Raw genomic sequence first — 27,461 nt, 5'->3', positions numbered from 1 at the left:
ACTGCTCTAACACTGGTCTGTGTCACCATCATCTCTTGCCTGAACAACTGCAGTGGCCTCCTAAGGAGGGCTGCCCAATATAGCAAATAAAAATACAGGACAGCCGTTAAAATCGGAAGTTCAGATAAACATTTTTTTTTTAGCTTAAATAAACCCAAAGATTGCATTTTCCATGTAGCAGCCAGAGGGATTCTTTGAAGAAGTCAGAAAAGGTCACCCCTCTATTCAAAATGCTGTAATGTCTTTACATGTCACTTGTAATAAAAAGGAGAAAATCTTAAAGCTGAGGCCCACAGCCCTTCAGGATCTACTCATAAAGGCTCTTTCTTCTTTGGTGTCTAACTCCCTCTCCTCTCCCTTCTTCTCCTTTTCTTCGGGTCTTTGCTTACATTTATCCATGACACCCTCCTTAATCATCCTGTTTAAAATTGCACGCTTCCCTCTCCCCTTGCCCTTCCCTACTTTATATTTCTTTTCAACACTTATAGTAACAAACATTTACTTAGTTTCTTGTCTTTTTCCTTCCACCAGAATTTAAGTTCCACGAGGGCATTTTTGTTCTTTTTATTCATTGCTGCATCCCCGGTGTTTAGAATACTGCCTGGCACAAAATAGATTGTCAATAAATATTTAATAAGTGTCGAATTAAGGAAACGTAGTTATCCAAATCAATAAAGCTTTTTTCAGTTTCACCAGAACTCCTCTCTCACATTCTGATCATTCAGCATGTTATCTATTTCAAAGTAGTCAAGTAACTGCTGTATCTTAGAGAAGCCATTTTCTGTAATTGTTTAATAGTAGCAAACATTTATTGAGCTCTTCCTATGTGCAAACACGGTTCTAAAGTAGAATATCTTAAATCCACAGGTATTATTATTATTACTATTATTACTATTACAGTTAATTTACAGATGAGAAAATTAAGACTCACAAAGGAATAGTTTACTCAAGAGCGTATAGTTGGAATGCGGCAGCACTGGGTAGAGAATCTTTGGCCTCAACTGTAGCACTCTGCAGGCTAGCTTTTAGGTCCCTTTCTGTTTTCTTTTGCTAGGTAAATTGTTTTGGTTAAGCTATCTGTAAAAAGCTCTTAAGGATCAAAGTCAAAACCTGTTTAAGCCAAGGGCTTTATCCCGCTCCAGTCAAGGACTCAGCATTTTGCATTTGAATCCTGCGTGGCGGGAAGCTGAAGGCAGGTGACCCGCGGGGCTGGGAGGAGCCGCCAGACCCCTGCCAGCCAATCAGGACCGGAGGAGCCTCCCTAACCCCCACCCCCCCTTGACATCCACGCGCCAAAATTCCAAACGGGACTTCGTGCAGCTACCGGCCGTCTCCCTCCGCTGAGTTCAGGGAGCCGGAACTATATAAAAAAAGAAGTCAGCATTCTCCCGCCACCGTCCGCTCATGTCCAGGTCACTGTCGGTGCAGGTCCTCCTCAACTTCGGCCCGAAGTCTTTCGCCCAGCGGATCGGCGGAAAGTTTCGAGTCCGCCGTTTTAGTGAGGCGGCGTGGGCGGGACAGGAGGCGGAGGGATTCCGGGTGCGCGCGCTGTGGCCGCTGGCGCGGCGCTTGTGGCGCCAGAATTCGTAGCGCGGAAGAGCCTGTGCGGCTGCCGCACCGACTGGACCCCGTCTCCCGCCGCGAACGCCCGGCGAGGCGAGAGGGAAGATGGTGGTCCTCCGCAGCAGCCTAGAGCTGCACAGCCACTCCGCCTCCTCGGCCACCGACCCCTTGGACCTGTCCAACGAGTTCCTCAGCCTGGAGCAGATCGGCCGCAGGCGGCTCCGCTCGGCCCGCGCCGCTGAGCAGTCCGCCGTCACCGCTACTGCGGCGGGCGTGAGTAGCGGCCGGGGCGGGCCCCTGGGGCCGGGCCTGCGGGACTGCCCGCGGCCGGTTGTCCGGGTGGGGCTTGGGGGTGGGCGGCGCGGTCCGGGTGACAGTTGGTGGGGGGTGGGGGGTGGGAGGAATGTTGCGGAGGACAAGTAAAATGGAAGGCTTCCTAAGATCGGAGCCCCGGTGGGTGTGGGTCGGGGCAAGAGATTGGGCCGTGTAGAAGAGGGCTGAGCAGTTCGACACTACCTCATTTCGCGAACGAGGAAACCGAAGCCCTCTGGAACCTTGATTTGTCGGGCTGCCCCCACCCCCATCTCACCCATCTCCCTAACCTATCGCCCAGGCGCCTGCCCTAGGTTCGCACGCGTTTACGGACGCCCTACTGGATGCACAATAGATGTTTTAGGGGCCACAGGAGTAGAAAGATGGTCATTCAGGTTCCCAGACCTTCATTTGCGATCCAGAGAGGTTCGGTAATAGCACAGCGAATAACACCAGGTTGCATAATGTGGAGGGACGGAGACCAACATTTCACGTACACCTTCTTCACTTAAGCGTCGTAACAGCTCCATGAAAATGGGTAGTTATGCCTATCTATCCTACAGACGAAAAAAATGGACTTTAGAAGGTAGCCAGTAAGTGGTAGATCTAAAATTGGAACTTGGATCCTCTGCCTCCAAAACCTTTCTTTCCCTTTCTGTTATATCATGCTGCAGTTATAAACGATGTCTATAGGGGAAGTTTCCAAGGGGGCGGAGCAATAAAGTCGTCTTGAAAGAATTGCTTCGAGATCTGGATTTTCGATGTGTAGATTTAAGGCCAGGAGAGAGGGTCCCTCCACCCCCCTGCGGCAGCCTCTGGAGGAGGCGCAGGTGGAGGAGACAGCGTTAACAAAAGGGTGGAGAAGTTAAGGAAGCAACACTAGAAAACTTAAGGCAGCAGGAAGTAGTCTAGTTCTGTTTGAGGGAGGGTAGACATAGGGCCGAGAAAAATAGCACCAGAGAGAGGGTTAGGAGCTGGAAAGTCAGAGGCCAAGGGGGAGAGAGTGACAAAACATAGTTAAGGGAGTGATCGCGGTATGAGATTGGTTATCTGTATCTTTTGTAGGCACCCTGTACTAGTTGTTCCTCTACGGAGGGGAGTGAAAAAGTCTGTTTAATCTCTGAAGTTGTGATTCTGAATTGAAAAAAAATTTTTTTTTCCTGACTTTCAGGATCTGTTTCTCAATCACAGACAGAGCTTGAGATCTGAGGAGGCCAGACACTTCTGCGCTGAACTTGGGTCACTTATTAACCTGTGTTCAGAAAATCTAATTATTTCAATAAATACTTACTGAATATTTATTGTCTTCTGAAAATGCTAGATCCTGTGGTTGTAATGACGTATTGAACATAAGTAATACAGGTGCTTAAGACAACTGTTAGTTTTGAATCTCAGCTTAGTAATAATCAGGTTTATAAGCTTGTTAAGAGGTGATACTCACCACATGGGTAGTGAGGACTAAGTGTGATCATGCATGTAAGGAGATAACTTGAACACTTGGCATATAGTTAGGACTCAGTCACTGTCAGCAATTAAGACCACAGTCCATTTTGATGCTCACTCCATCTTTCCGGTTCTTCGGGCCAAAAACCTGAGACTCCTGACTCCTCATTTCAAATTGGTAAATTCTGTTGGCTCTACTTTCAAAATACAATCAGCATCTGACCACTTCTCAGCTCTTCCATTCTCACCATAGTAGCCCCAAGCCATTATCTCTTCCCTGGGTTGTTAAAATAGATTCTTGACTGGCCTCCTGGTTTTCCACCCTAGTTAGTGTGTAATGATCCTCTTCCACAATCATCAGTTCTCAGTATAGCTTCCAGAGTGATCTTTGTAAAAGTCAGAAGCAGTTGATCACTTCTCTGCTCAAAAATCTCTAAAAGTTTTAAAAGTTTGGGTGCCCCTTTCTCTTTATGATGGCGTCTTCTCCCATTTTCCTTTTTGCAAAACCTAATGTATGCCAGTTACACTGCTCAACCTGCTCCTTGAGTACCAGGGCCTTTATACTTTCTCTGCCGTCTGTTGGGCGTACTCTTCCCCTGAATATCTGCATGACCCATTGCTTTACCTTTTACATTTTTTTTAATAAAAAGAATCTCAGAAATTATAGTACTTAACGTGTTCCAAGAATTTCACAACTGTTAACTCAATCCTCTTACGAGGTTGATATGATAATCTTTGTTTTTCAGATGAGAGAACTGAGGCAGAGAGACTAAAATAACTTGCTCAAATTCACCTTTATGATAAGCGATGTCACTCCAGGTTCTACACAGGAGAACCTGTCTCTTTCAAGTCTTTGCTAAAATTTCACCTTTTCAGTGATGCTTACTCTAACCACCTTATTAAAATTACAAGCCACTCTTGGGGTACTTGGCTGGCTCTGTCAGTGGAACATATAACTCTTGATCTCAGGGTCATGCTTTCAAGCTCCACATTGGGCATGGAGCCTACTTAAAAACACACACACAAAATAATAAAATTACAGATCACTCTCATCTCTCTCTTTACTCTGCTTTATGTTTCCTTATCACTTTCTGACATATTCTATTAATTTTCTACTTTTAAAACATTTTGTGTCTTGCTAAATCAGAATGTAACTCTGTACAGTTCAGGGTTTTGACCTTTTGTTCAGCATTGTTTTCCCAGGACCTAGAATAGAACCTAGAGTGTATTAGATACATAATAAATATTTATTGTTGACTGTCCTTGCTTTGAAGGAACTTAGTCTAGCAGAGGACACCTAACACATCAATGTACAGAACTATATGCCATAATTGCCATATCAGTGGTATGTGGTGGTTGAATAATTAGCACTCAGATGGATTTGGTAGAATGAAAAGGACTTTTTTCCCCAGGCCAGGATTTCTAGTAGGGATTATGCCTTTTTGAGCCATAGTATTCCTGTCTTCTATAAATTCTCCATAGACCAAATTATATTCTGAGGGTTACTTAGCATGGGATTGGCTCAAAAAAAAAAAAAAAAGGGTAGTCCTAAGGGCTAATGTATTCATCCTCACAAAGCCCACCAATACCAAAAATGAAACATACCTTTGTGATTGGAATATTTTCTAATTTGGGGGCTTACATTCAATATATTTGGTTCTATTACAGGTTGCTTTTGACATCAGTCGTGCATTTCAGAAACTTAACTTCTTGATCACTCTGAGTATTTAGGTATTCTTGTCTTTTCAGCCACATATTTATTGACAGATCATTTCTTAGGGTAAGTTACTTTTAAAGATGATTAAATTTATTCATATTAATTTGTTAACTTGTATTTTCATCTCATCTCAGAAGCTGACCTTATTTTCGGTTTCTGAAGATACTTAATAGTCACCTATTTAAAACCACATTCTATATTCACATTTTGAATATTATCTCACTCAGCTGGGGTTTTTTTCTCCTGACTTGTATGTGTTCTCTGAAGTTTTGTTTAAATTTTTTTTTGTTTTTTAAGCTTTTATTTTCATCGTATTTGGATCACAAGATCTAGCATTTTCACCCATTCAGATGCCCTTTTTGTGGTTTCGTTTTCCCCCAGAGTCAGACTAGCCATTGCCTATTTCTGTGCTTTCACAGTTCCGAGGCTCTTTGATTCACTAAATTTAGGGTTGTTTCTTGCTAATAGTAGGGGATAGTATCTCATAGATAGTAGCAGGTAGATGATTATACATTACTTTTAGCTTGTGTTTACATTTTTGTTCTATATGTTAGGTAAAATAAAACGTGCTGTGGTATGTAGAAGGTACTTTTAAAGTCTGTTTATATAAAAGTTTGAAAAGTACTGCAAGTGACACTGATGTACAACATGTGGAAGAGTTTTTAAAACTTGAAGTATAACACAACACAGAAAAATGGAAAGTGTACAGCTTAGTGAAGTATCCCAAAGCATGAATAGGGATATTTTGACATGTTGCAATGAATGTTGCACCCTGAAGTTGAATGACATGGCTGCTCTGAATTCAAGAGAGTATACTTGTTTTGAAGGAACAGTAGGTAGTCCATTTTTGTTAGTTCCTGTTAAAGACTGGCCCTTGATTTTATGCTTAGAAGTTGCAACTTTTGGAACAGGAATCTGATAAAATAGTGTTTAAGATGGATTATAATTGGGGTGCCTAGGTAGCTCAGTGGTTAAGCATCTGACCCTTGATTTCAGCTCAAGTCATGATCACACAGTTTGTGAGTTCAAGTCTTGCACTGTCAGTGTGGAGCCTACCTGGGATTCTCTTTCTCCTCTCTCTGTCCCTCCCCTGCTCATGGTCTGTCTGTCTCAAAATATATAAATAAACTTAAAAAAAAAAAAGATGGATTATAGTCAACAAATCTGGAGTTTGGAAGACCAGTTAAAATATTATAATATTAATAGCTACCAGTTACACATAGCACTTGCTACGTGCCAGGCATGGTACGTAATATACACACATACATTTGCCTTATCAAGTAACTATTATTATCCTCGTTGCAGATATGGAAACCAAGGCACAAAGACCTTATGTAACTTGGACAAAATTGTACAGCTCTAAGTGACATGCCAAGAATCAATCCTAGACAGTCTGTCTTTAAGAGTTTGGGCTCTTGGGGCGCCTGGGTGGCTCAGTTGCTTAAGCATCTGACTCTTGATCTCAGCTCAGGTCTTGATCTCAGAGTCATGTGTTCAAGGCCTGCACTGGGCTCTCTGCTGGGCATGAAGCCTACTTAAAAAAAGAGTTTGGGCTCCTAATTGGTACACTATTAATACAATAAACCAAAGCAGAGAAAACTAGAGGCTAAGTTAAAGTGATACTAGAAGGAACAGAGAGAAAAATGCCAAATTATACTGCAAGAAATCTGAGAGTTATTCGGATAGAGAGGGAAGGCAGTGTTTCCAGCGAAAGAGGTGTGCAGTAGACCCTTGGGAGTATGCTAGAGTTTGGGGAGAAGTTAGAACTATATATCTTTGGTAGTCAACCTGTATAGAAGTGATAGTTGAATTCTTGAAGCTGAATAGAAGACATAGCAAAACACAAATATATTTAAGAAGATCCGCAGTAATGGCTGTATTTTAAGGATGAGAAGGGAATGAATTATGGTGTTTTGTTTTTTTTTAAGTATCATGTGAACCAAAGGATCAAAGCACTTAAAGAAGGGAGTGATCAACTCCAAAGAAGTCAGTGGAGTAGAGCAGAGTCCATTGGATTTAGCTATTGGGAGATAGTTTTAGGTCTATTTTAAGAGCTGAAGAGGTAGAAATCAAATTGCTGGAGCTTGTGGAATAGATTCATGATGAAGACTGGACCCCACACACCTTTATTTAAAGATGAAGCTAAGGAGAGGGGTGCCTGGGTGGCGCAGTTCGTTGAGCGTCCAACTTTTCCCTGGGTCATGATCTCACGGTTCTTGGGTTTAAGTCCCACATTGGGTTCTGTGCTGATGGTGCACAGAGCCTGCTTTGGGTTCTCTGTCTCCCACTCTCGGTGCCCATTTCCTGCTAGTGTGCACACATACATTCTCTCTTTCTCCCTCTCCCTCCCCCTCCCTCCCTCCCTCCCTCCCCCCCCTCTCCCCCTCTCTCCACCTCTCCCCCTCTCTCCACCTCTCCCCCTCTCTCCACCTCTCCCCACCTCTCCCCCTCTCTCCACCTCTCCCCCTCTCTCCACCTCTCCCCCTCTCTCCACCTCTCCCCCTCTCTCCACCTCTCCCCCTCTCTCCACCTCTCCCCCTCTCTCCACCTCTCCCCCCCTCTCCACCTCTCCCCCTCTCTCCACCTCTCCCCCTCTCTCCACCTCTCCCCCTCTCTCCACCTCTCCCCCTCTCTCCACCTCTCCCCCTCTCTCCACCTCTCCCCCTCTCTCCACCTCTCCCCCTCTCTCCCCCTCTCCCCCTCTCTCCCCCTCTCCCCCTCTCTCCCCCTCTCTCCCCCTCTCCCCCTCTCCCCCTCTCCCCCTCTCTCCCCCTCTCCCCCCCTCTCCCCCCCTCTCCCCCCCTCTCCCCCTCTCCCTCCACCTCTCCCCCTCTCTCCACCTCTTCCCCTCTCTCCCTCCCTCCCTCTTTCTCTCAAAAATAAACATTAAAAAAAAAGATGAAGCTTAGGAGGGATATCACTGCTATGCTAGGTATAACATGTATACCATTGTGTATTAGAATATGCTGATCAAGCTTTCAAGGGGTCCTATGTCTAGATGAATACATTTTACGTCAGTATTTTGACTGTGATTTTAAAAATCCTGTTTACACTTCAGTGGTTGGATTGAGACTTGAATTGACTCAACCAACTGACCCACATACATATTTTTTGTTAGGAATTTAAAGGTTGGATGAGCTTGGTCTTTTGTGGGAAAACATATTAGAATATTTCTATTACGCAGTTGTATCTACTTTGGGGAAAAGCTTTTGTTCTGTTGTTGCTTCTTCCCTGAACTAACTTACTGATTCTGCAAGATTATAAGAGACTGAAAAATCTTAACAAAATATTTTTTTCCTCTTTTAAAACTCTACTTTAAAGAACTATCAGTGCTCTCATTATTTAAGTAGATTTAAAAAAAAAAATAAATGAGGACATTACATCTCCAGGTTTAGTTTTCAGATTCAGCACGTTTTCTCTTGGCTTTTTACTTCTTAGAAAATTTTTTTCTAGTAATACATGTTGTAAAATGTAAAAAATAGAAAGTGAAAGTACTCATTTCTATCATCAAATGTTAATGCACAGTTGGCATTTAACTTACCCCTTGAGAATTATTTTGATAAGCTATATTAAACTGTGACTTTGATTTAATAACTGTGCTAGTTTCCTTAGGAAATCAGATGTTTATAAGATAATCCATCTGGAAGTATTTATAACACGAAAAATTGCAGATAATTTAAATATAATTCATTAAGCAGTTTATTAAATTGATTCATGTAATGGCTGGAATACTAGTCATTCATTTTAGAAGATTTTTAGAATAGTATTTCAGGGCATGGGAAATGTTTTGTGTTACTAGAAAAAAGTTACAAAACATAAATAATAGTCCAATTTAAATATTGTGTGAATATGTTTGCATAGGAAAAGAATAGTTAATACACCAGAAGGTTGACATTTATCCTGGGTAGCTGGAATTAAAGGTGATGTTTTCATCTTTGTGCATTTCTTCATTTTCCAATTATAATGAGCATGTATTGCTTTTATTTTTATATTGTTTTTGTAAGAAACATTTTTGAAAACTGATATTTTAAAACTCCCCATTATGTACCTCTATGTAGGTGATTCCCCAAGAATCTGTTTTGTTTTGTTTTTTCTCCAAACAGTTAAGGAAAGCTTTTCTTGATGCCTAGCACTTATTTAGGGAGTATGAACGAAGCTACTCACTATGCAAATCAAAGATTGACTTATACCACTTACAAAATTGAGTCTTCCAAGTTTTTCAGGGAATCTTTTTTCCCAGTAGTTAGCACCTCCCTCCCTTTTTCCTATGGAAACAAACCTTTTTTATTATCTTCAGGAGTATGATGATACTACTTTCTTTTTTTGTTGTAATAAAACATTGATAACATAATATTATTTTGACCATTTTTAAGTGTACAGTTTTGTAGCCTTAAAGTACATTTTGTTCTGCAACCATCATCACCATCCATTTCTAGAATCTTTTATCTTCTAAAACTGAGACTCTGTACCCATTAAACAGTAACTCCCCATTCTTCCCTCCTCCCAGCACCTAGGAACTACCATTCTTTTCTGTCCCTATGAATTTGACTACCCTAGGAGCCTCACATAAGAGGAAACATACAATATTTGTCCTTTTGTGACTTATCTTACTTAGCCTAATGTCTTCAGGTTCATCCACATTATAGCAGTGTATTGAAATTTGCTTCCTTTTTAAAGGCTGGATAATATTCTACTGTAAGTACCACAGTTTTTTAATTCATTCATCATTGAACAGTTGGATTGCATCTACTTTTGGCTATTGTAAATAATGCTGCAGTGAATATGAGTATACAAATGGCTGCTTTCACTTCTTTTGAGTAAATACCCAGAAGCAGGATTGCTAGATCATATGGTAATTCTGTGTTTAATTTTTTGAGGAATTGCCATATCATTTTCCACAGTGGCTGTACCATTTTGCATCCTTACCACCAACGTACAGGGGTTCCAATTTCTCCACATACTTACCAATACTTATTTTCTCTTTTTTATAATAGCCATCCTAGCAAGTGTGAAGTGACATCTCATTTGTAGGTTGGCTTTGTGTTTCTCTGTGACTAGTTTGGTATCTTTTTGTGTTTATTGGCCGTTTGTATATATTCTTTAGAGAAATATCTATTCAAGTCTTCTTCCCATTTCTTTTATTGTTTTTTGTCGTTAAAATATAGGAGTTCTTTATATATTATGGATATCAATCCTTTGTCAGTTAATTGGATTTGTAAATATGTTCCCCTGTTCCATGGGTTTCCATTCACTCTGTGGATAGTATCCTTGGCACAAAAGTTTGTAATTTTGATCAATTCCAGATCTTTTTCTTTAGTTATCTGTATTTTCAGTGTCATATCTAAGAAATCACTGTCAAATCCAATGTTATGAAAGTTTTTGCCCATGTTTTATTCTAAGAGTTTCTCTGTATTCTCTTGTACTTTTAAAGGTTTCCCTTAAAATGGTTTTGCTATCTAAGGTTTATCCCATCCTGATTGGTTTAAGTAGTTAGGAAGGGGATCATTTCTGTCATCCTACAGTGCTGACATTAAAAAAATAAAACTACTACATCGGTCTTTTTATCCACTGGAATCTAAAAACCGTAGTTATTTAATATTTGTCTTGGACGTTAAAAAAATACATAAACACATTCCTTTAACAGCCAGAAATTTTATCTTAATTCTTTTTTTTCCTCTCTTTTAATTTGTATTCTCAATTCACTTAACCCACAGCATTTTATCTTGATATACTTTTGTACTTAAAAGTAATTTAAGTGTCCTTTTGTACTTGTAAAAATTCGAAGTGTTTTACACTTTTTTGTGATCACAAGGCTATAAGAAATACAATCTATTAATATTCAATTGATTCAAACAGCAAAAACATACCTGTTTTGATTAAAAATGATTAAACATAGAAAGTAAGATTTCATTAGGATTTCATGTGGTTGAAGTCCCCCCACCCATATATCTGTGGAAGAATCTTACTGCTGAAGATCATGTTTGTCATTAGTTTCATTGTTTTTATAAATGCAAGCACTGAGAAATGAGAAACATTGTTCACATAAGTAAGTAGACAGTAATGAAGGGAGTTTAGCAGTGCCACTCGGTTTTTCTGGCTTGTATGCTGAAAAACACTAGCCCAAAAATTTTTTTCATGGTCTCTTAGCTTGATTAGGTCTCCTTTCAGTTTTGTTGAAAGCAGAAAATTAGAAACTACCTTACCTAACAAAGGATTTGTTGCCTTGCTTTGTCATTCACTTTCTTAACACCTGCACTAGTGTTTTTCTTTGGCTTTAGGAAGGTTTTTAAGGCCTTGAGGCAGTCCACAATGGTACGATGGAGAATGGGTGAGAGACATGACTTTCTTTTGTAAAATGAGAGAAAGGTAAATGGAAGAGGATGCCTTCACGCAAATCAGTTTTGTTTTTTTTTTAAGTACATATGGAAGTTGAGAATCTGGAAATAGATTCCCATAAAATTTTTCTTAGAAAGTCTTGTTATACTATACCCATCTAAGATGTAGCTGTTCATTTTAAAAATAAGACACCTACTTAAAAGTGTAAGGTATTCCTTTTTCAACCATCCTTACATGTAGGTACACTGATAAAAGTGGTATCACTTAACGTTTTATGAAGTACCCGCCTAATTCTTAACACAAATCCTTGTGGTTTACATATCCTTATTTTACTTGTGAACCAGTGCTCAAAGCAAAATTAAATGATCAAATGTCTTGATAAAACAAAATGAAATGACTGGGTAAAGCCAGCCTAAGGGGTTGGGGGTACACTAATGTTGCAGGTTTTTAAAAATACTGCCTGTTTTTCTAGAATTACCAATCTTCAGAGTAGTATGGCATGTAATTAGAGACTTGTTAGGTACTTTGGCCTTTTATTTTTATGTGAAAGTAGCCTTTATATGATTTCAGAGAGATATGTATGAACTTTTGAATACTTCATGACAAGCTCTGTAGCTCATAAAGCAGCTCACTAAGAGAAACTCTAGTCTATTGAGCAATAATAAAGTTACGTAGAGCACTATGGTTTTTATAACAGATTAACATACATAAACAATTTTTTAATTCAAGTGTTGCATCATCTGGGTGAAACTGTGAAAGAGATGGTAATAACTCCTTTTGTCATCCAAGCCCAAATTATAGTTCTGATGGTCCAGTTACCTTAAAGTTGCTGCCAGTGGTTGCATGACAGGCAATGGTTTGTGTGTGGGTCTTTCTGATTTCCATAGCCTAAAAGGAGCATTTGTTGTAAACTATATACTTTATTCCCTGGAGTACTTGCTATGAAATAGAGCCACAAACCATCAATAAATTTTATATTAGCTATTTCATAGATATTGGTATTTGTTTATCATGAAATTTGCTGGTATTTGTTTATCATGAAATGATTGTTTAGATACTATTGTAGTTTCTTGGGGAGATGCAGAATGATTCTGCACAAAAAGCAGTTGTTAAAAACTTGTAATCAAAGAAAACTCTTAGGAGTTTAACTAGAGAGTTTGAAGAAAAACTTAGATGGCTTTCTTAATTTTTCTTAAAGGATGGGTCTTCAGTTAAGGAAGTTGAAACCTACCACCGGACGCGTGCCTTAAGGTCTTTGAGAAAAAATGCACAGAATTCATCAGATTCTAGTTTTGATAAGAATATGGAAATAACAGAGAAACGTGCTAATGGAAGGCATTTTACAAGGTAATACAAGATGGTTGAATTCCAATTCAAAATAGTTTTAAAGTAACTTAGGATTTGCATTTAATTTTTAAGTGTATTCTTGACCAATCATCAAGACGAAATGAAATTACCACAAATGAATATCATTGAATTAAAATTTTAATATGTACCAGGTTTGTTTTTATTTTCTTGTTCACAGAGAGTATTTGTGATATGTGTGAGTGCAGCTGACAAAGTTGCTTGAAACTATTTGAGTATATTTGTGACTTTTTCATTTTAACTTGTTTATGATATGTGGTTTTGTTCATAATTATACAAAGCCTTTATTCAAAATAGGAATTATATTTCTGTTTGCTTGCTATCAAGCAAATCAATTTTGAGTTATTTATGAATTTGTGTTAGTATGCTTCTAGAGCAGTCACATAGGAGACAGAACATGATTTTTTTTTTTTTACTTGTCTAAGGGGACTAGATGCTTTATACATACTTAAATTTCATTTCTCAAGAACCCTGAGGTAGGTGGCATGAATTCCATTTTAATACTCAAGGAATTAGTTTTAGTGAATTTAGATAGGTGATTCAGGGAACTTGGATTTGTTTGGTTAGGGGCAGATTTAAATTTAATTAGCTAAAAACCTTTACTTTTCCTCCCACTTTGGTGGGCCTAACATAAATGAGCGGGAAAGTGCTAATTAGAATAAATTTCTTTTGATGAAATAATTGTTTTATATATTAATTCTTCTCATAAATTTCTCATAATGACTTATAGGACTAGAACCCTCCTCTTAAGTTTATTTTGATTATTTTATGTAGCAGATTTTCCAGATAAATGACATCATGCCCTTTTAAATTTGTTTTTGTTACTATTTTTTTTGCTACTGTTGTTTAAATAGTCTTTCATTACACATTTTAAAATTTGCATCCATTTTTTCATCCATTATTTATGGCATGTTTACTACTGTATTTCATGGGATCCAAGATAGCAGCAATTTAAACACTCATTATTTCATGAGACAGTAAAAGAGAAAAAAAACACCGAAAGTTAAACATTCCATCAATTTTAAGACCCATCTCTAATTTCAGAGATGCTAAAGTGGGGGGAGAAATGTACAACTTACAGGATTGAAATACAATTTAAACTACCCCAGTATTTCTGAAACTTCAAGTCTTCTTGGGGTGTGGGGAGTGGCCCATGGATTCTGTGTGAGAATTTTAAAATTTATTTCATGATCTGAAGTAAAAGTTGACATTCTGGATCATCTAAATTGCTACCTTGCAGAGAATAGTCATAAAATTTCAGGCCCTACATTTGTGCTTACAACTAGTTGGCAGTAACTAGTACTGCTTGAATTATCTCAGGCTCATGAGATAAAAACTGAGTCTGACCATAATACATAAATGATGCTTTGAAGAGAAAGCCATGGATGTGATGTCATGACCTGCTGTTGAAATGAAGGTTTGGAATACTTCAAAAAGAGAAGTGGATGAATTGAGTCATGACATAAAACAAACCAAATTTAAGAGAAACTGATAGCAGTCTGTACCATATTCACACAGCAAATGGCTATTTTATTTCAGCAAAACCTCATGTTAATATTTTTGTTAGTGTTCAGTTTCATAGTTTTATTTGTATAAAATGTAAATAAATCTATGTCTTGTTTGGCTTGTACATAGTCAAAAAAATTTAATGTTGGAAGTCCTTAAAGTCTTTATCTTTTAAAAAAATCTGTACCTTATTCAAGTTGTGCTGGACCTTATGTTCAAAATGTATAAAGGAATGTTTTAAAATAGGTACTTTTTTAATCTAGAATTAAAGATGAGTGACTTGGTATTTTTAAATTTGATTCCTTCTAAAATATATTGAATTCCTGTCTTTTCAGATTGTTTTTAAATAATAACTTTATGGAGATATAATTCACATACCATAAAATTCACAATTTTAAAATATATAGTTCAGTGGTTTTAGAATATTCACAATATTGTGTCACCATCGCTTACTGTCCAATTTCAGAACTTTTTCACCACCCCAGAAAGAAATCCTGTTATATTATCTCCCACCTCCTTCTCCCTCCCCACTGGCCCCTTAGGAACCATTAATCTACTTTCCATCTCCATGGATTTGCCTATTCTGGACATTTTATGTAAATGGAATCATATTTATGGCCTTATGTGTCTGGCTTCTTTCACTTGGTATGTTTTGAAGGTTCATTTTATTGTGTACCCATCAGCACTCCATTCTTTTTATTCCTGAATAAGATTCTGTTGCACAATGGACATTTGGATTGTTTCTACTTTGTGGCTGTTATGAATGATACTGTGAACATTCGTGTTCAGTTTGTGTGGACATAGGGTTTTGATTATTTGGGGTATATACCTAGGAGTGAATTGCTGGGACATTGGGGAACTGCTGAACAGTTGGCTAAAGCAGCTGTACCGTTTTACATTCCCACCAACAGTGTATCAGGGTTCCAGTTTTTCCACATCCTTGTCAACACTTGTCATAGTCCATCTTTTTTTGGTTTTAGCCGTTTTAGTGGGTGTGAAAGTATCTCATTGTGGTTCTGATTTACATTTCCTTGATGGTTAATAACATTGAATATCTTTCCATGTGCTTATTGGCCATTTATATGCCTTCTGAGGGGAAGAATTTCTATCTTATATAATCTCTGAATTAAGATCATTATTACAAAGACTTATTTTACATAGTGATAACATCAGGATCTGTTTCTATAAGACTTAGATAAAGTGGCCTACAGTATTGTTGAATTTTGTTTTATGTAGTTTCCTGTTTCTTACCAGGGTGACCCTTTTTGTGTTGCTAGTTTGCCTGAGTGTAGTAATCTCTTTACTTCTTTCTATGTCCCTCCATCTCTTTTGTTTTCTCTCTGAGGTTCAAAGACCAGGGGACTAAGACTGTTAGACTAATATAGAAAGATTTGAGTAACTGTACCTTGAGGGCAGGATCTTTATTTCTTTGGTCCTGTAGTTCTTGATTATGGTCCAATAATCATAGTTTTCAGGGGGCATATGAAACCTCTGAAAGAAGATATAAACTTGTATGTGTATATGCAGTTTTCTAGGTAGAAAAGATCTGTAGCTTTTATCAGATTCGCAGGAGTTGAGAAAAGTCCAGACACCTGTTTTTGTAAATAGTTTCATTGGAACACAGCCATGCCCATTCATTCTATGGCTGCTTTCCTGCTTCGTTGTTAGAATTGTTTTTGTGAGTACTTGTGACAGAGACTATGACTCACAAGCCTAAAATATTTACTATCTAACTGTTTAAGAAAAAGTTTATCAACCCCTGCAAGGGGAGAGGTGCTCCCATTCCCCAACAGGCAGAGAAAAAAGAGAGGGAGGGAGGAAGGGAGGTGAGAAAGGGAGAAAGAGGAGGGAGAGGAGAGGAGGGGGCCAGAACATTGTTTTATCATTGTGTTCTAGCATTTAATAGGGACTAATAGGAAGTGCAGACCTGCATGGTATGGAGGGAGGGGTTCTTTTATGAGAAATGTCTATGAGCCTGTGAACAAGCTAGCCCTGACCTGTTGATGGATTGCTCAAATGTTTTTATTTTGTTCTTGGTTCTTACCAAAAGAGATAATGAGTTCATGATGACTTACATTATTGTGAGGACACATGATTTAACTTTTGGATAAGATGGTTCCACTTTATTTTAAAATGTCACATTTGAAATCCCATGTGTATAACCAGCCCACTTGCAAATAGCTTGACATATAGGTTGATTAATAGATGTAGCTATCTAGGTATGGAAAATTGTGTCCCTAAAAATAAGTTAATGAGATAAACTGTTTTGTTTGTTCAGTGGATTTTGGAAAAAATATTAGGGGAGGGTACTTGTTTTTTTTAAGCCTTTGAAAGTGTTTAATTTCCAACTCAGTAGATTCTGTCTGCCAGTTTGTAAGTGGGATATCTGATTCATAAATGGGACTGTTTCTGCAGGTGAATGATAATGCAGGTCATAAAGTTAGTAGCCAGCAAATGTTTTTAGAAGGAAATTAACATATCACTAAGGGACATTAGTTCTGTTTATAGTTACAAATATTTCAAGGATGTGCAATAACTATATTCCTATGATATAAAACACATTGTCTTGTTTTTGCTCAATACTTACAGTTCAGTTATACCCCAATACTTAGGTTAATGATATAATTTCTTGTTTTAACTAAGATACTTTGATTAATTCTGTTTAAGAGTTCATGCATGTATCATTGCATTTCACAACAGGCTTCTCAGAGTTTGTTTAGCCGTAACTAAACATACATGAGCATAGATATTCTAAAGATTTTTATTTTTCAGTGTTTTTTAGCCTTTTACGTATCTTAGTATTCTCTAAGCTGATTTAACTTTTTACCCTATTTTTTAGTTATCATAAAATATGGGATTTAAAATTATGTCAATTATTTTAAAATTTTTAATATTTTTTTTTATATAGGCAATTGGCCAGACAGCAGGCTGATAAGAAAAAAGAAGAGTGCAAAGAAGGTAAATAATGTTAAAGTCATTTCAGATTTAAAACCTGTAGTTCATATTTTGTGTACAAATGTATTGAGATACATACAGTAAACTGTACATATTTAAAGTATACAGTTTGTTTGGTTTGACACAAATGTATGCTGTGAAACCACAATTAGATGGTAAAGATAACTATCACTGCCAAAAACTTCCTCAGGCCTCTTTATAATCATACCCCCAGCTCCTCTCCAGGCTTTCCACACCCCAAGATTCCTGATCAATCACCAGTCTGCTTCCTATCACTATAGTTTAGTTTGCATCTTCTAGAGTTTTATGTAAATGAAATTATGCAGTATGCACTCTTTTTTGTCTGGCTTTCTTTTAGTATAATTACTTTTGAATATCATCCATGTTGTTGCATTTTCTTGCTGAGTATTCTGTTATATGAATATACCACAATTTGTGTATTTCCCCCAGCTTTATTGTGATATAATTGACATATAACATTGTGTACGTTTAAAGTGTACAGCAAATGTTAATTTGGTACATTTATATATTGCACAATGATTACTGTCATAGTTTTACCTAACACCAACATCATGTCATATAATTACTATTTCTTTTTTGTGGTGAGAACATTTAAGATCTACTCTCAGCAACTTCGAAGTATATAATACAATATATGTTAATTATAATCTCTATACTGTACATTAAATCCTCAGAGCTTATATATTTTATAGCTGGAAATTTGTATTCTGACCAACATTGCCTCTTTTCTCTCACTTCCCAGGCCTTGGTAACCAACATCCTAATCTGTTTCTACGATTTTGGCTTTTTTTTAGATTCCACATTTAAGTGATATTAGACAGTATTTGTCTTTCACTGATTCTTTCACTTAGCATAATGCCCTCAAGGTCCATCCATGGACCTTGGGTATTTGGAAGAATATCCAAACAACAGGATATTCTTCTTTCTCGTGGCTGAATAGTATTCTTTTATGTGTGTATATTTTTACAATCTTCTTTATCCATTTATCCATTGATGGACACTTAGGTTATTTCCCACAATTTGTTTATTCATCTTTTGGTGGACATTAGGGTTGTTTCCAGTTTGGGGCTATCAGAAACCTGCCTTGAACACAAATCTTTGTACTATATATCTTTCCTTTTCTCTGGGGAGTGGAATGGCTGGATCGTATGGTAGGTGTATGCTGTAACTTTATTTTTGTTTCCTAATATTTTTAAGATAGGTCAGTTCAAGATATTATGATCTTGTTACATGAAAGTGTAGCTATTCAATTGTTCATTTTAGAACTGTTTTATAAATGCCATTATTTAAAATCTTTCCATTTATTTTCATTTACACATCTTGAAGACAAAGTGGTTCCGGTTACTCGGTCGTTGAGGACTAGAAACATTGTTCAAACTAAAGAACGCTTGCATGAAGAGAATGGTGATGTTGAAGTTCGCCGAAGTTGTAGGATTCGAAGTCGTTACAGTAGTGTGAACCAATCTGTGCTGTTTGACAAACTTATAACAAAGTAAGTAAAAATTATTTATATCAAGATGATTTAGGTGGCATAATTTGTTGTTGGGGAAGGATCATAAATTTCAACTAGCCTGAGTGTTTAGCCTGAGTGCATTCAGCTGTGTAAAGCAAAAGGGAGAAAGATTATTAGAGGACTTTGAATGATTCTATATAGATCTTTAAATTCTTGGAAAAAAATTATAGAATATTTTTACACAGGTAAATCAGTGCCTTGTATAGAGATATTTAAAATCCCAGCAATTAAAAAATATAATGGGAGAAAAATCAAGCTTTTAAAACTGTACCACTCTTTTACAGTTTTAGCTTATATTTATGTCAATTTTCTTAAAGCACTGCTGAAGCTGTACTTCAAAAAATGGATGACATGAAGAAGATGCGTAGACAGCGAATGAGGGAACTTGAAGACTTGGGAGTGTTTAATGAAACAGAAGAAGTAAATATTTCCTTCCTCACTCTGGAAACTAATGCAAAATTGTGTGTCAGCTACACTTCAGTAAAAAAGAATATCTCCTCCTGTTTCACAGCTGATTTAGTGATCTCCAATTTAACCTTTTTTCTATAGTACCTATCCATTTTTGGTAAATTATTCATTGTTTTCAACATCTTTAAACTGTTCAGCATTTGTTTGATCAGTTACTAGATACTGCTGGAGTTTTAACAGTTTATAGCTATAAATATCTTCATTTTATTAAGCAAGATAGGAAGGTCCTACTGAATTTTTTAAATAAATATGCTAAATGTTAATGGTTTCTGTTTAAACATTTTTAGGAGAATCTTAATATGTACACAAGAGGAAAACAAAAAGGTATTCAAAGAACTGATGAGGAAACAACTGACAATCAAGAAGGCAGTGTGGGTTAGTCTTTTGTTTTACTTCTGGGGTTGAATTTCAGCACTTTTTATTTAGTAGAATATAGCTCAGCTCTTCTATTCAGAAGCTGTGACATTATTGGTATTTTGCGAGAGATCAAAGGATTGGTCATAATTTAAAAGTGAGAACAGGGGAGGGGCGCTTGGGTGTCTCAGTTGGTTGAGCATCTTTTTTCTTTTTTAATTTTTTTTTTAAACGTTTATTTATTTTTGAGACAGAGACAGACAGAGCATGAATGGGGGAGGGTCAGAGAGAGAGGGAGACACAGAATCTGAAACAGGCTCCAGGCTCTGAGCTGTCAGCACAGAGCCCCACGCAGGGCTCAAACTCCCAGACTGCGATATCATGACCTGAGCCGAAGTCAGACAATTAACTGACTGAGCCACCCAGGTGCCCCGAGCGTCTAACTCTTAATTTCGGTTCAGGTCACGTGCTGAGCATGGTGCCTGCTTAAGATTCTCTCTCTCTCTCCCTCTCTCTCTCTCTCTCTCTCTCTCTCTCTCTCTCTCTCTCAAATTAAAAAAAAAAAAGAAAAAATAAAATGAAATAAAAGTGAGGGCAGGGGAAAGCTTAAAAGGATAGTGTGTTTTGTTTGGGAAAGTACTTGAAATCTACAAATCTAAAGCAAATAAACCTGGTTTGCTTATATAATGCATTATAGACAACACATCTCTACCAATTTTAGTTGAAAGGTGATTAAAATTAAGTTTTGCTCTTCTGTTAGGAATTACAACTGTAATTTATTAGAACTTTTCTTGAGTGAAAACCGGTTTTCTGAAATGGATTTTAAATATTTGGTGAGGTGTTTTACATTTTTGTAAGTAGATATTTGAGTTATGCTCTGTGTAGCTCAGTGACAGCCAGAAGGGCTGGATGGAATTTAAAACTTAAGTTTAAAAGGCAAAAGTTGGGGTGCCTGGGTAGCTCAGTCAGTTGGGGATCCAACTCTTGATCTCAGCTTAGGTCTTGACCTCAGGGTCATGAGTTCGGGCCCTTGTGTTGGGCTCTGCACTGGGCGTGAAGCCTACTTAAAAAATTAAAATTAAAAATAAGTAAAAATGAAAAAATTAAAGGAAAAAGCTAAGTGAGGAGATACTTTAATTTGTCAACATGTTAAATTAACTTGGAAACTTAAGCATAGTCACTTATATTAATGAAATCAGCAGCAATACCATAAACTTTAGTTTGGTACTACTGACAGTAGCCTTTAAACATCTTTCCCTATTTCCTTTTTTCCTTCCTCTAGTTATTTTTAATTCTATAATTTACTTCATTTTTTAAAATCTTCATTTAATGCTGCGAAAGAATCATTTCTATGAGCAATCTAGAAGTAAATTTTTAAAGGAGGGTCTCTTTCTCTTTCAATTCCCCTTTATTAAAAATTGTTAACATTTTGGTGAGTATTCTGAAAGTAAATGTTTCTTAACTGTAGAATCATCTGAAGAGGGTGAAGACCAAGAAGATGAAGATGACGGTGAAGATGATGACGAAGATGATGAAGATGATGACGATGAAGATGATGACGATGAAGATGAAGAAGATGGGGAAGAAGATAATCAGAAACGATATTATCTTAGACAGAGAAAAGCTACTGTTTATTACCAGGCTCCATTGGAAAGTAAGTGTTACATATATTTGTCCTAGGAGAAGATGTAATTATATTACTTTTATCTTTACTGCTTTTCCTCTGCTCTTATTTTTCATGTTTTCATTTTGTAGAATATCCATGGCTGTTGTCTTTCTTAAATTATCCTAAATGTGCAAGAAGTCATTACTTCAAGAAAGTTAGATGTTAGCCTTGACCAAAGCAAATAATTGGGCCGTTTTGAAATTTCATGTCTGTCTTTACTTACTTTAGATTTTATAGCTTTCAACTTAGTTTATTTTTTCACTTTGTGTAAATAAGACTGCTTTTGATTTATGTTACAGTTGTGTTTCAGTCCTAATGAGCATATATATGCAGGGCTGATAACCAGCTGTTATGCATCAGTATAATCATAATGGTTGTTTATGGCCAGTGTGTGTTTTGGTTGGGTGGGTGTCTGTGCTTTATATAATTTTCAATAGCAACCCTGCAGACATAAATGACTTTAAACGTGGACAGTAAAATAGTCTGTGGTAGATATGTACTAGTATTTTCATGGAAGGCAGCACCTTTGTAAGTATTTAGATGAAGAACAAAATTATCTTCATAACTACTTAATATGTCACATACCTATAATTCTTCTTTTTAGAACCTCGTCACCAGAGAAAGCCCAACATATTTTACACTGGCCCAGCTTCTCCTGCAAGACCAAGATATAGATTATCTTCTGCGGGACCAAGAAGTCCTTATTGTAAACGAATGAACAGGTTTGGTTCTGAAGTACTGATTGATTTATAACAACGTAATTGTGGCTGTGATAGGTAGGATTCTAGAGTTTTAGAACTGGATGTATCCAGATAGAATTCTAGAATCCTGTATCTTGGAGAGTTCTCTCTATGCCTGTAGTGCTCTTATCCCTGCTACCACTGACTAGTTTTTGCTTTTGCTTCCATTACTAGGTAGTTAGTAACTACCATGGTAAGGTAGTTTATTTCGTTGTTCCACACTTTACTAATAGAGAGCTACCTTTGCTTCAGTGTTTACTGTATTCCTGGCTTGGTGTTAATAAGCATCTCACATAGACTGTTTTATTTAATCTTCACATTAAGTTAGAGTGTAGGTTAAGTCTACTATTTCACATAGTATCACAGACATATTTTCTTACTGTGACAAACATTCTAAGTTACATAGCTTTCTAGACTTTTCACGATGCTAACCATCCTCTTCTGGATCTGGTTTTTTCCCTGAGGTTTTATTTCCACTTTAAAAAAATTTTTTTCTCATATAGTAAGAAACATTAATTTTCTTTGACTATTAAAATTATTTGTGGGTTTCTTTTCCTTCTACATCATAACACTTGCTGGTTGTCTGTCATATTTAAGTCCAAAGAGGTAGTTCTTGTTATTTCCTCATTTTCCCAAGTTAAAAAAGGCTTTCTGATTCATTAAAACTTTCTGGGTAATAATAACATTATAGTAGTTCATGAATGAGAGAGCTCGTGGTGAAGATTAAAGAGACAGGGGAAAAAATGACATTTGTGTGGAAATGGTACTTTTTTCTAATATTAATTTCCTCAGAGGTGAGACTGAAATCCTATGAGACTTCAACTATTTGAACAGCTCTTGGAAGTCTCCTCATAGAAGCAGACTAATAACTGAAAGCAACACTTTTGTAAATACTGACATTCTTCTAGGAAAAATATGAAATACTGCTTGTGTCCCTAGGTCTTCTAATTTCATTTTCAGAGTGTCAAAATCACAAGCGTACATCCTAGATTTCCTGTTTCATCATCCCTTTCCATAAAACCAGAGCCCAGAAGGATGGAGGGTCAGGAGGGCAACTGTCAGAGCTGCCCAAGATAAACTGCACCTGAAAGGAGGCCACACTATCATTACTTTTCATAGGCCCCTTTGGAATATTGTTAAAGACCAGTATTTTGATAGTGAAATCTAATGATCTGCAGAAAAGGGGGGTAAAGTGTAACGTTCCCTGGAATCCCCACCAAGCATAAGGCCCAGGGCAGCTGTCTTGGTTGCCTGACTTAAAGGATAAACCTCTACTAGATCCAACAGAAGTGAAAAAGGCCAGCAGTTCCTTTGAGATTAAATTTCTTCTTCCATTTTTAATGGGTATATGTTTCTGGAAGTAATGTATTTAATGACTGCCTCTGTAGTCACCACCTATAATGGATCTTGCAGCAGGTAGGAATTTTTTTTTTTGCTCCTTTGGTGCTCAGGTTCCCATATTTGGTTCACAGAGTCTACCGTTTATTTATGTAAAGTGTCTCATACTTCTTTGGGTGCAGGACTTTTTTTTTCTCCAATTAACAAATGTTTGAGTACTACCATGTACTAAGCACTATGGATATAAAAATGACTTAAGTCAGGATTCCTGCCCTCAGATCTCATAGACTAGTGGAAGATTTGACACATTTATTATTTTATTATGTATTTATGTATTTATTTTTTATTTGCATGTAGTTGACACATGATGTTACATTAGTTTCAATTTTACAACATAGTTATTCAGCAACTGTATATGTTATGCTTTGGTCACCACAAGTGTAGCTACCATCTGTCACCGTAACAGCGGTATTAAAATAGTACTGACGATATATTCCCTATGCTGTACCTTTGCTCTTGTGACTTACTCATTCCATTACTGGAAGCCTTGTATGTTCCACTCCTGGTCACCCATTTTGCCCATCCTCCCTTACCACCCCCACCCCCCCACCACCCATCTGACAACCATCAAGCTTATTCTCTGTACTTATTGGTCTGATTCTGCTTTTTGTTTGTTTATTCATTCTGACACATTTAAATTAAAGTATGAACTAAGATATTTAAATTGTACCCTGAGTCACATTATTTGACTTAATGACTGATTTTGGTTTTGATAGCTTTGTAAAAATTTTTTTCTTTTTGATAACACATTTATTGAGATGCAATTCACATGCCATATAGTTTACCTGTTTAGAATGTACAGTTCAAGGGGTTTTCACAGTTGTGCAGCTATAGCCACAAACGATTTTAGAACATTTTTCTTACCTCAGAAAGAAACCCTGTACTCTTTAGTTATCTCCAGTCCCTCCATCCCCCACAGCCCTGAGCAGCCACTAATCTTTTATCTGTCTCTGTAGATTTGCCTATTCTGAGTATTTCATACACGTGGACTCTTTTGTGAGTGACTTCTTTCACTTGGTACATTTTTAAGGTTCATCCACGTTTAGCATGTATCGGTACTTCCTTCTTTTTTATTGCCAAATAAGATTCCATTGTATAAATATACCATATTTTGGGGGTTGTTTCTACTTTTTGTGAATCATGCTACCATGACCATTTGTGAACAACTTTTTGTATGGACTTATGTGTTCACTTCTCTTAGGTATGTACCTAAAAATGGAATTGCTAGATCAAATGCTAACTATATTTACTGTTTCAGGAAATTGCTAAATTATTTTCCAGAATGGCTGCTTTATTTTACTTTCCCACAAGCAATGTATGCATGTTCCAATTTCTCCACATCTCAACTGTTAATATTATCTGACCTTTTGAATGTAGCCCTTTAAACCTTTTTTTTTCCCCCTAACACTCTTACCAAGGTGATATGAACATCTCTTCCCCTTTAACACTGTAATGGTCATTTTGCTCAGCCTTTTTACTTTTTCTTAAAGAGACCACCTTCTGTTTATATTCATGTCCTACTTCACCTACTTAGGCATGGGACCAGAGCACACATCCAGAGAATCATTTGGGCATTGCTCTCGGTACCCATGGCAAATGGTCGAAAAACCTTGCAGCCACAGTGCAGGATCTTCCAAGGGTTTTTTGGCGTGCTTACCATAACAGAGGTTCAGGAACGCTGCCTTTAAGCAGGATTTTCTTTCTTATGATTACTCACCTCTACTCATCTAAGGTTTATTCGTTAGTTTCCGTCTGCAATTTCTGGAACAAGCCCAATCCCTTTGAACCTGAAGGTAACCTAGTACCGTTGCTTCACCAGTATTCCAGAGTGCCCCTTACCTGGTGTCAAGGTGCTAGAACTGGCAACTCTAAACACTGATTAAGTTCACAGTGCTGGTCCAGCACTTGTCTATGCCAGAATTTCAAACAGTTTTAGTAAAATGAAAAATAAAGAGTGAGTGTGGGTGTGGGTGTTTAGAATCTCTTTAAAACTGAAAAAATGGCCTTTCTACAGTATAGAGTAATTGTGAAAACCCTGGACCCATGACTAGGACTGCTAGGTTTCAGGCCCAGCCCTACCACTTATTAATGACCTTTAGCAAGTTACTTAACCTCTCATTTCAGTTTTTTGACCCATAGAATGAGAATGATATTAGCTGTCTCACAGTAATGTGAGAATTAGATGAGTTAATACACGAAAAGCATTTAAACTACTATTTGGCATGTATTGAGTGCTCTATGTCTTTGTTATAACTACAATGCTTAAAAGCCCTACTTTTCAGGGGCGCCTGGGTGGCTCAGTCGGTTAGGCGTCCGACTTCAGCTCAGGTCATGATCTCGCAGTTCATGAGTTCAGGCCCCATGTCGGGCTCTGTGCTGACAGCTCAGGGCCTAGAGCCTGCTTCGGATTCTGTGTTTCCGTCTCTCTCTGCGCCGCCCCCCCCCCCATCCCCCACTCCTGCTCACACTTTGTCTCAAAAATAAACAAAAAAATTTTCTTTTAATTCCTTTTCAAACATTGGAAAATTTATTTCAGTCCACAGGTTTTGTTGTTTGCTTATAATTCTTTTGGTTTGTGAAATAAACAACTGGAAATTACCAGTGTATATAGAAAGTGGGTTTTTTGAATAGACAAAGGTTTGAGTTCTGACACCATCGTTGCCTAATTCTAATATTTTAAGCAAGTTATTTAAACTACGAGCCAGTCACATTGGCTGCAACTCTAAAGTGAGCCTGCTGATATGTACTTGTCCAGAGCTTTAATTAAGATTCAGTGGGATAATATATCTACTATCTGGTACAAGAAGCATTTAATAAATGTTAGTCCTTTTTATTGTGAAGTTAGTCTTCATTATGTGAATACATACGGAATTCACTTACAGTTATGTGAATTATGTGCCTCCAGGTTAGAGTTGTTTTGTAATATTAATGGTAATATTAAATAAATTAGTCTTTCATATAAAATTGCAGACTTGTACTAGATAGTTTTAGTTTCAAGCCAATCATAAGAATAGTCTTGGGCATGTTTGGGGAGGTGGACATTGGAGGATTATTTTCTCATTTAAATATCTGTGAGAAACCCCTTATCCAAAACCTGTGGGGCCATTTGTGTTTCATAATTCAGACTGGGGTGAAGGGGGAATTACAAAGGTAATGTATAACATTAACATCTCTAGGAGTGTCTGGGCCAGCACTGCCTAGTCAAATGTGTAATAGCAGAACATATGAATAATCATAGTAAGTGGGACAAATAGAGACTGAATTTCCTTTACAACATTTCATTTTTTTTAATGAATATAATTTATTGTCAAATTGGCTTACATACAACACCCAGTGCTCATCCCAACAAGTGTCCTCCTCAATGCCCATCACCCATTTTCCCCTCCCCCCCATCTTTATGACATTTCAGATCCTGGTAAGTGAATAGTGGAAAAACTTATTCTCAGAGTATAAGATTCTGCACCTATGTTATGGAAATAATAGACTGTGAACCTTTAATATTTTTGGAAATATCTACTTACTGTGATTGCACTCTGACTCAGGAAAAGCTCTAGACCCTGAGCCAATGATTAAAGGTTTTCCCAGCTGGATTCTTTGTTTTTCCTATGGGTGTTTTGCAACAAATGCAAAGGTAGAAGTGATTGAAATTTTTTTTCAGTATTTGTAGCACTTGGTGTCTTATTTAGTACTACCAACCAGCCTAAGAATTTGATTATATCCTTACCTCCTTTTTGTGAGAAAATTAAGGCTTATATGGGTTAAGTAATACATCCATATTGACACAGCAGTAAATGAAGTTGTAAATTTACAGGTGATGGTACTGTAGATAAAAGGTCATCTTATTTCTCACTGTATTCCTAGTATTTTTTAAACTCTTCTTGATCCTTTTTGGTTTGCATAAAAATTCTCCTGTTCTCCTTTTAAGATTGACATTTCAAAAGGTGAAATCATATAGAGTATAATATTACAAATGTGAAGCTATATGTGGTATAATATTGAAAATGCTTTCTGAAGTTATAGTCCCAAAGAGTTTAATATCCTCTTTTTCCCACCTTTTTCTTTGAGGGTAACTGATTTACATCAAGACTAAGAAGTCATTCTGCT

At 37.3% G+C, this 27,461-nt stretch overlaps 1 protein-coding gene across 4 annotated transcripts in view; it reads left to right on the top strand.

Moving 5' to 3' along the window:
- The first annotated feature begins 1,274 nt into the window (after positions 1–1,274).
- Positions 1,275–27,461, top strand: part of ATAD2 (ATPase family AAA domain containing 2) — a 67,779-nt gene continuing 41,592 nt past the window's right edge. For 3 of the 4 annotated variants that reach the window (XR_006212811.1, XM_042972737.1, XM_042972736.1), the window contains exons 1-8: positions 1,275–1,836; positions 12,570–12,718; positions 17,151–17,200; positions 18,545–18,710; positions 19,049–19,151; positions 19,487–19,574; positions 21,022–21,207; positions 21,824–21,941. Coding sequence is in view for 3 of the 4 variants with exons in the window: in XM_042972737.1 (XP_042828671.1) it covers positions 1,669–1,836; positions 12,570–12,718; positions 17,151–17,200; positions 18,545–18,710; positions 19,049–19,151; positions 19,487–19,574; positions 21,022–21,207; positions 21,824–21,941 (1,028 nt within the window). In the remaining variant the exon portion in view is untranslated. Of the gene's footprint in view, positions 1,837–4,993; positions 5,099–12,569; positions 12,719–17,150; positions 17,201–18,544; positions 18,711–19,048; positions 19,152–19,486; positions 19,575–21,021; positions 21,208–21,823; positions 21,942–27,461 lie in introns of those variants that run through there. The other variant, XM_042972738.1, reaches the window with a different exon arrangement.

The sequence above is a fragment of the Panthera tigris genome, chromosome F2 (genome assembly GCF_018350195.1).
Source record: "Panthera tigris isolate Pti1 chromosome F2, P.tigris_Pti1_mat1.1, whole genome shotgun sequence".
Lineage (NCBI taxonomy): Eukaryota > Metazoa > Chordata > Mammalia > Carnivora > Felidae > Panthera > Panthera tigris.
This window is presented reverse-complemented; position numbering and strand designations above follow the sequence as displayed.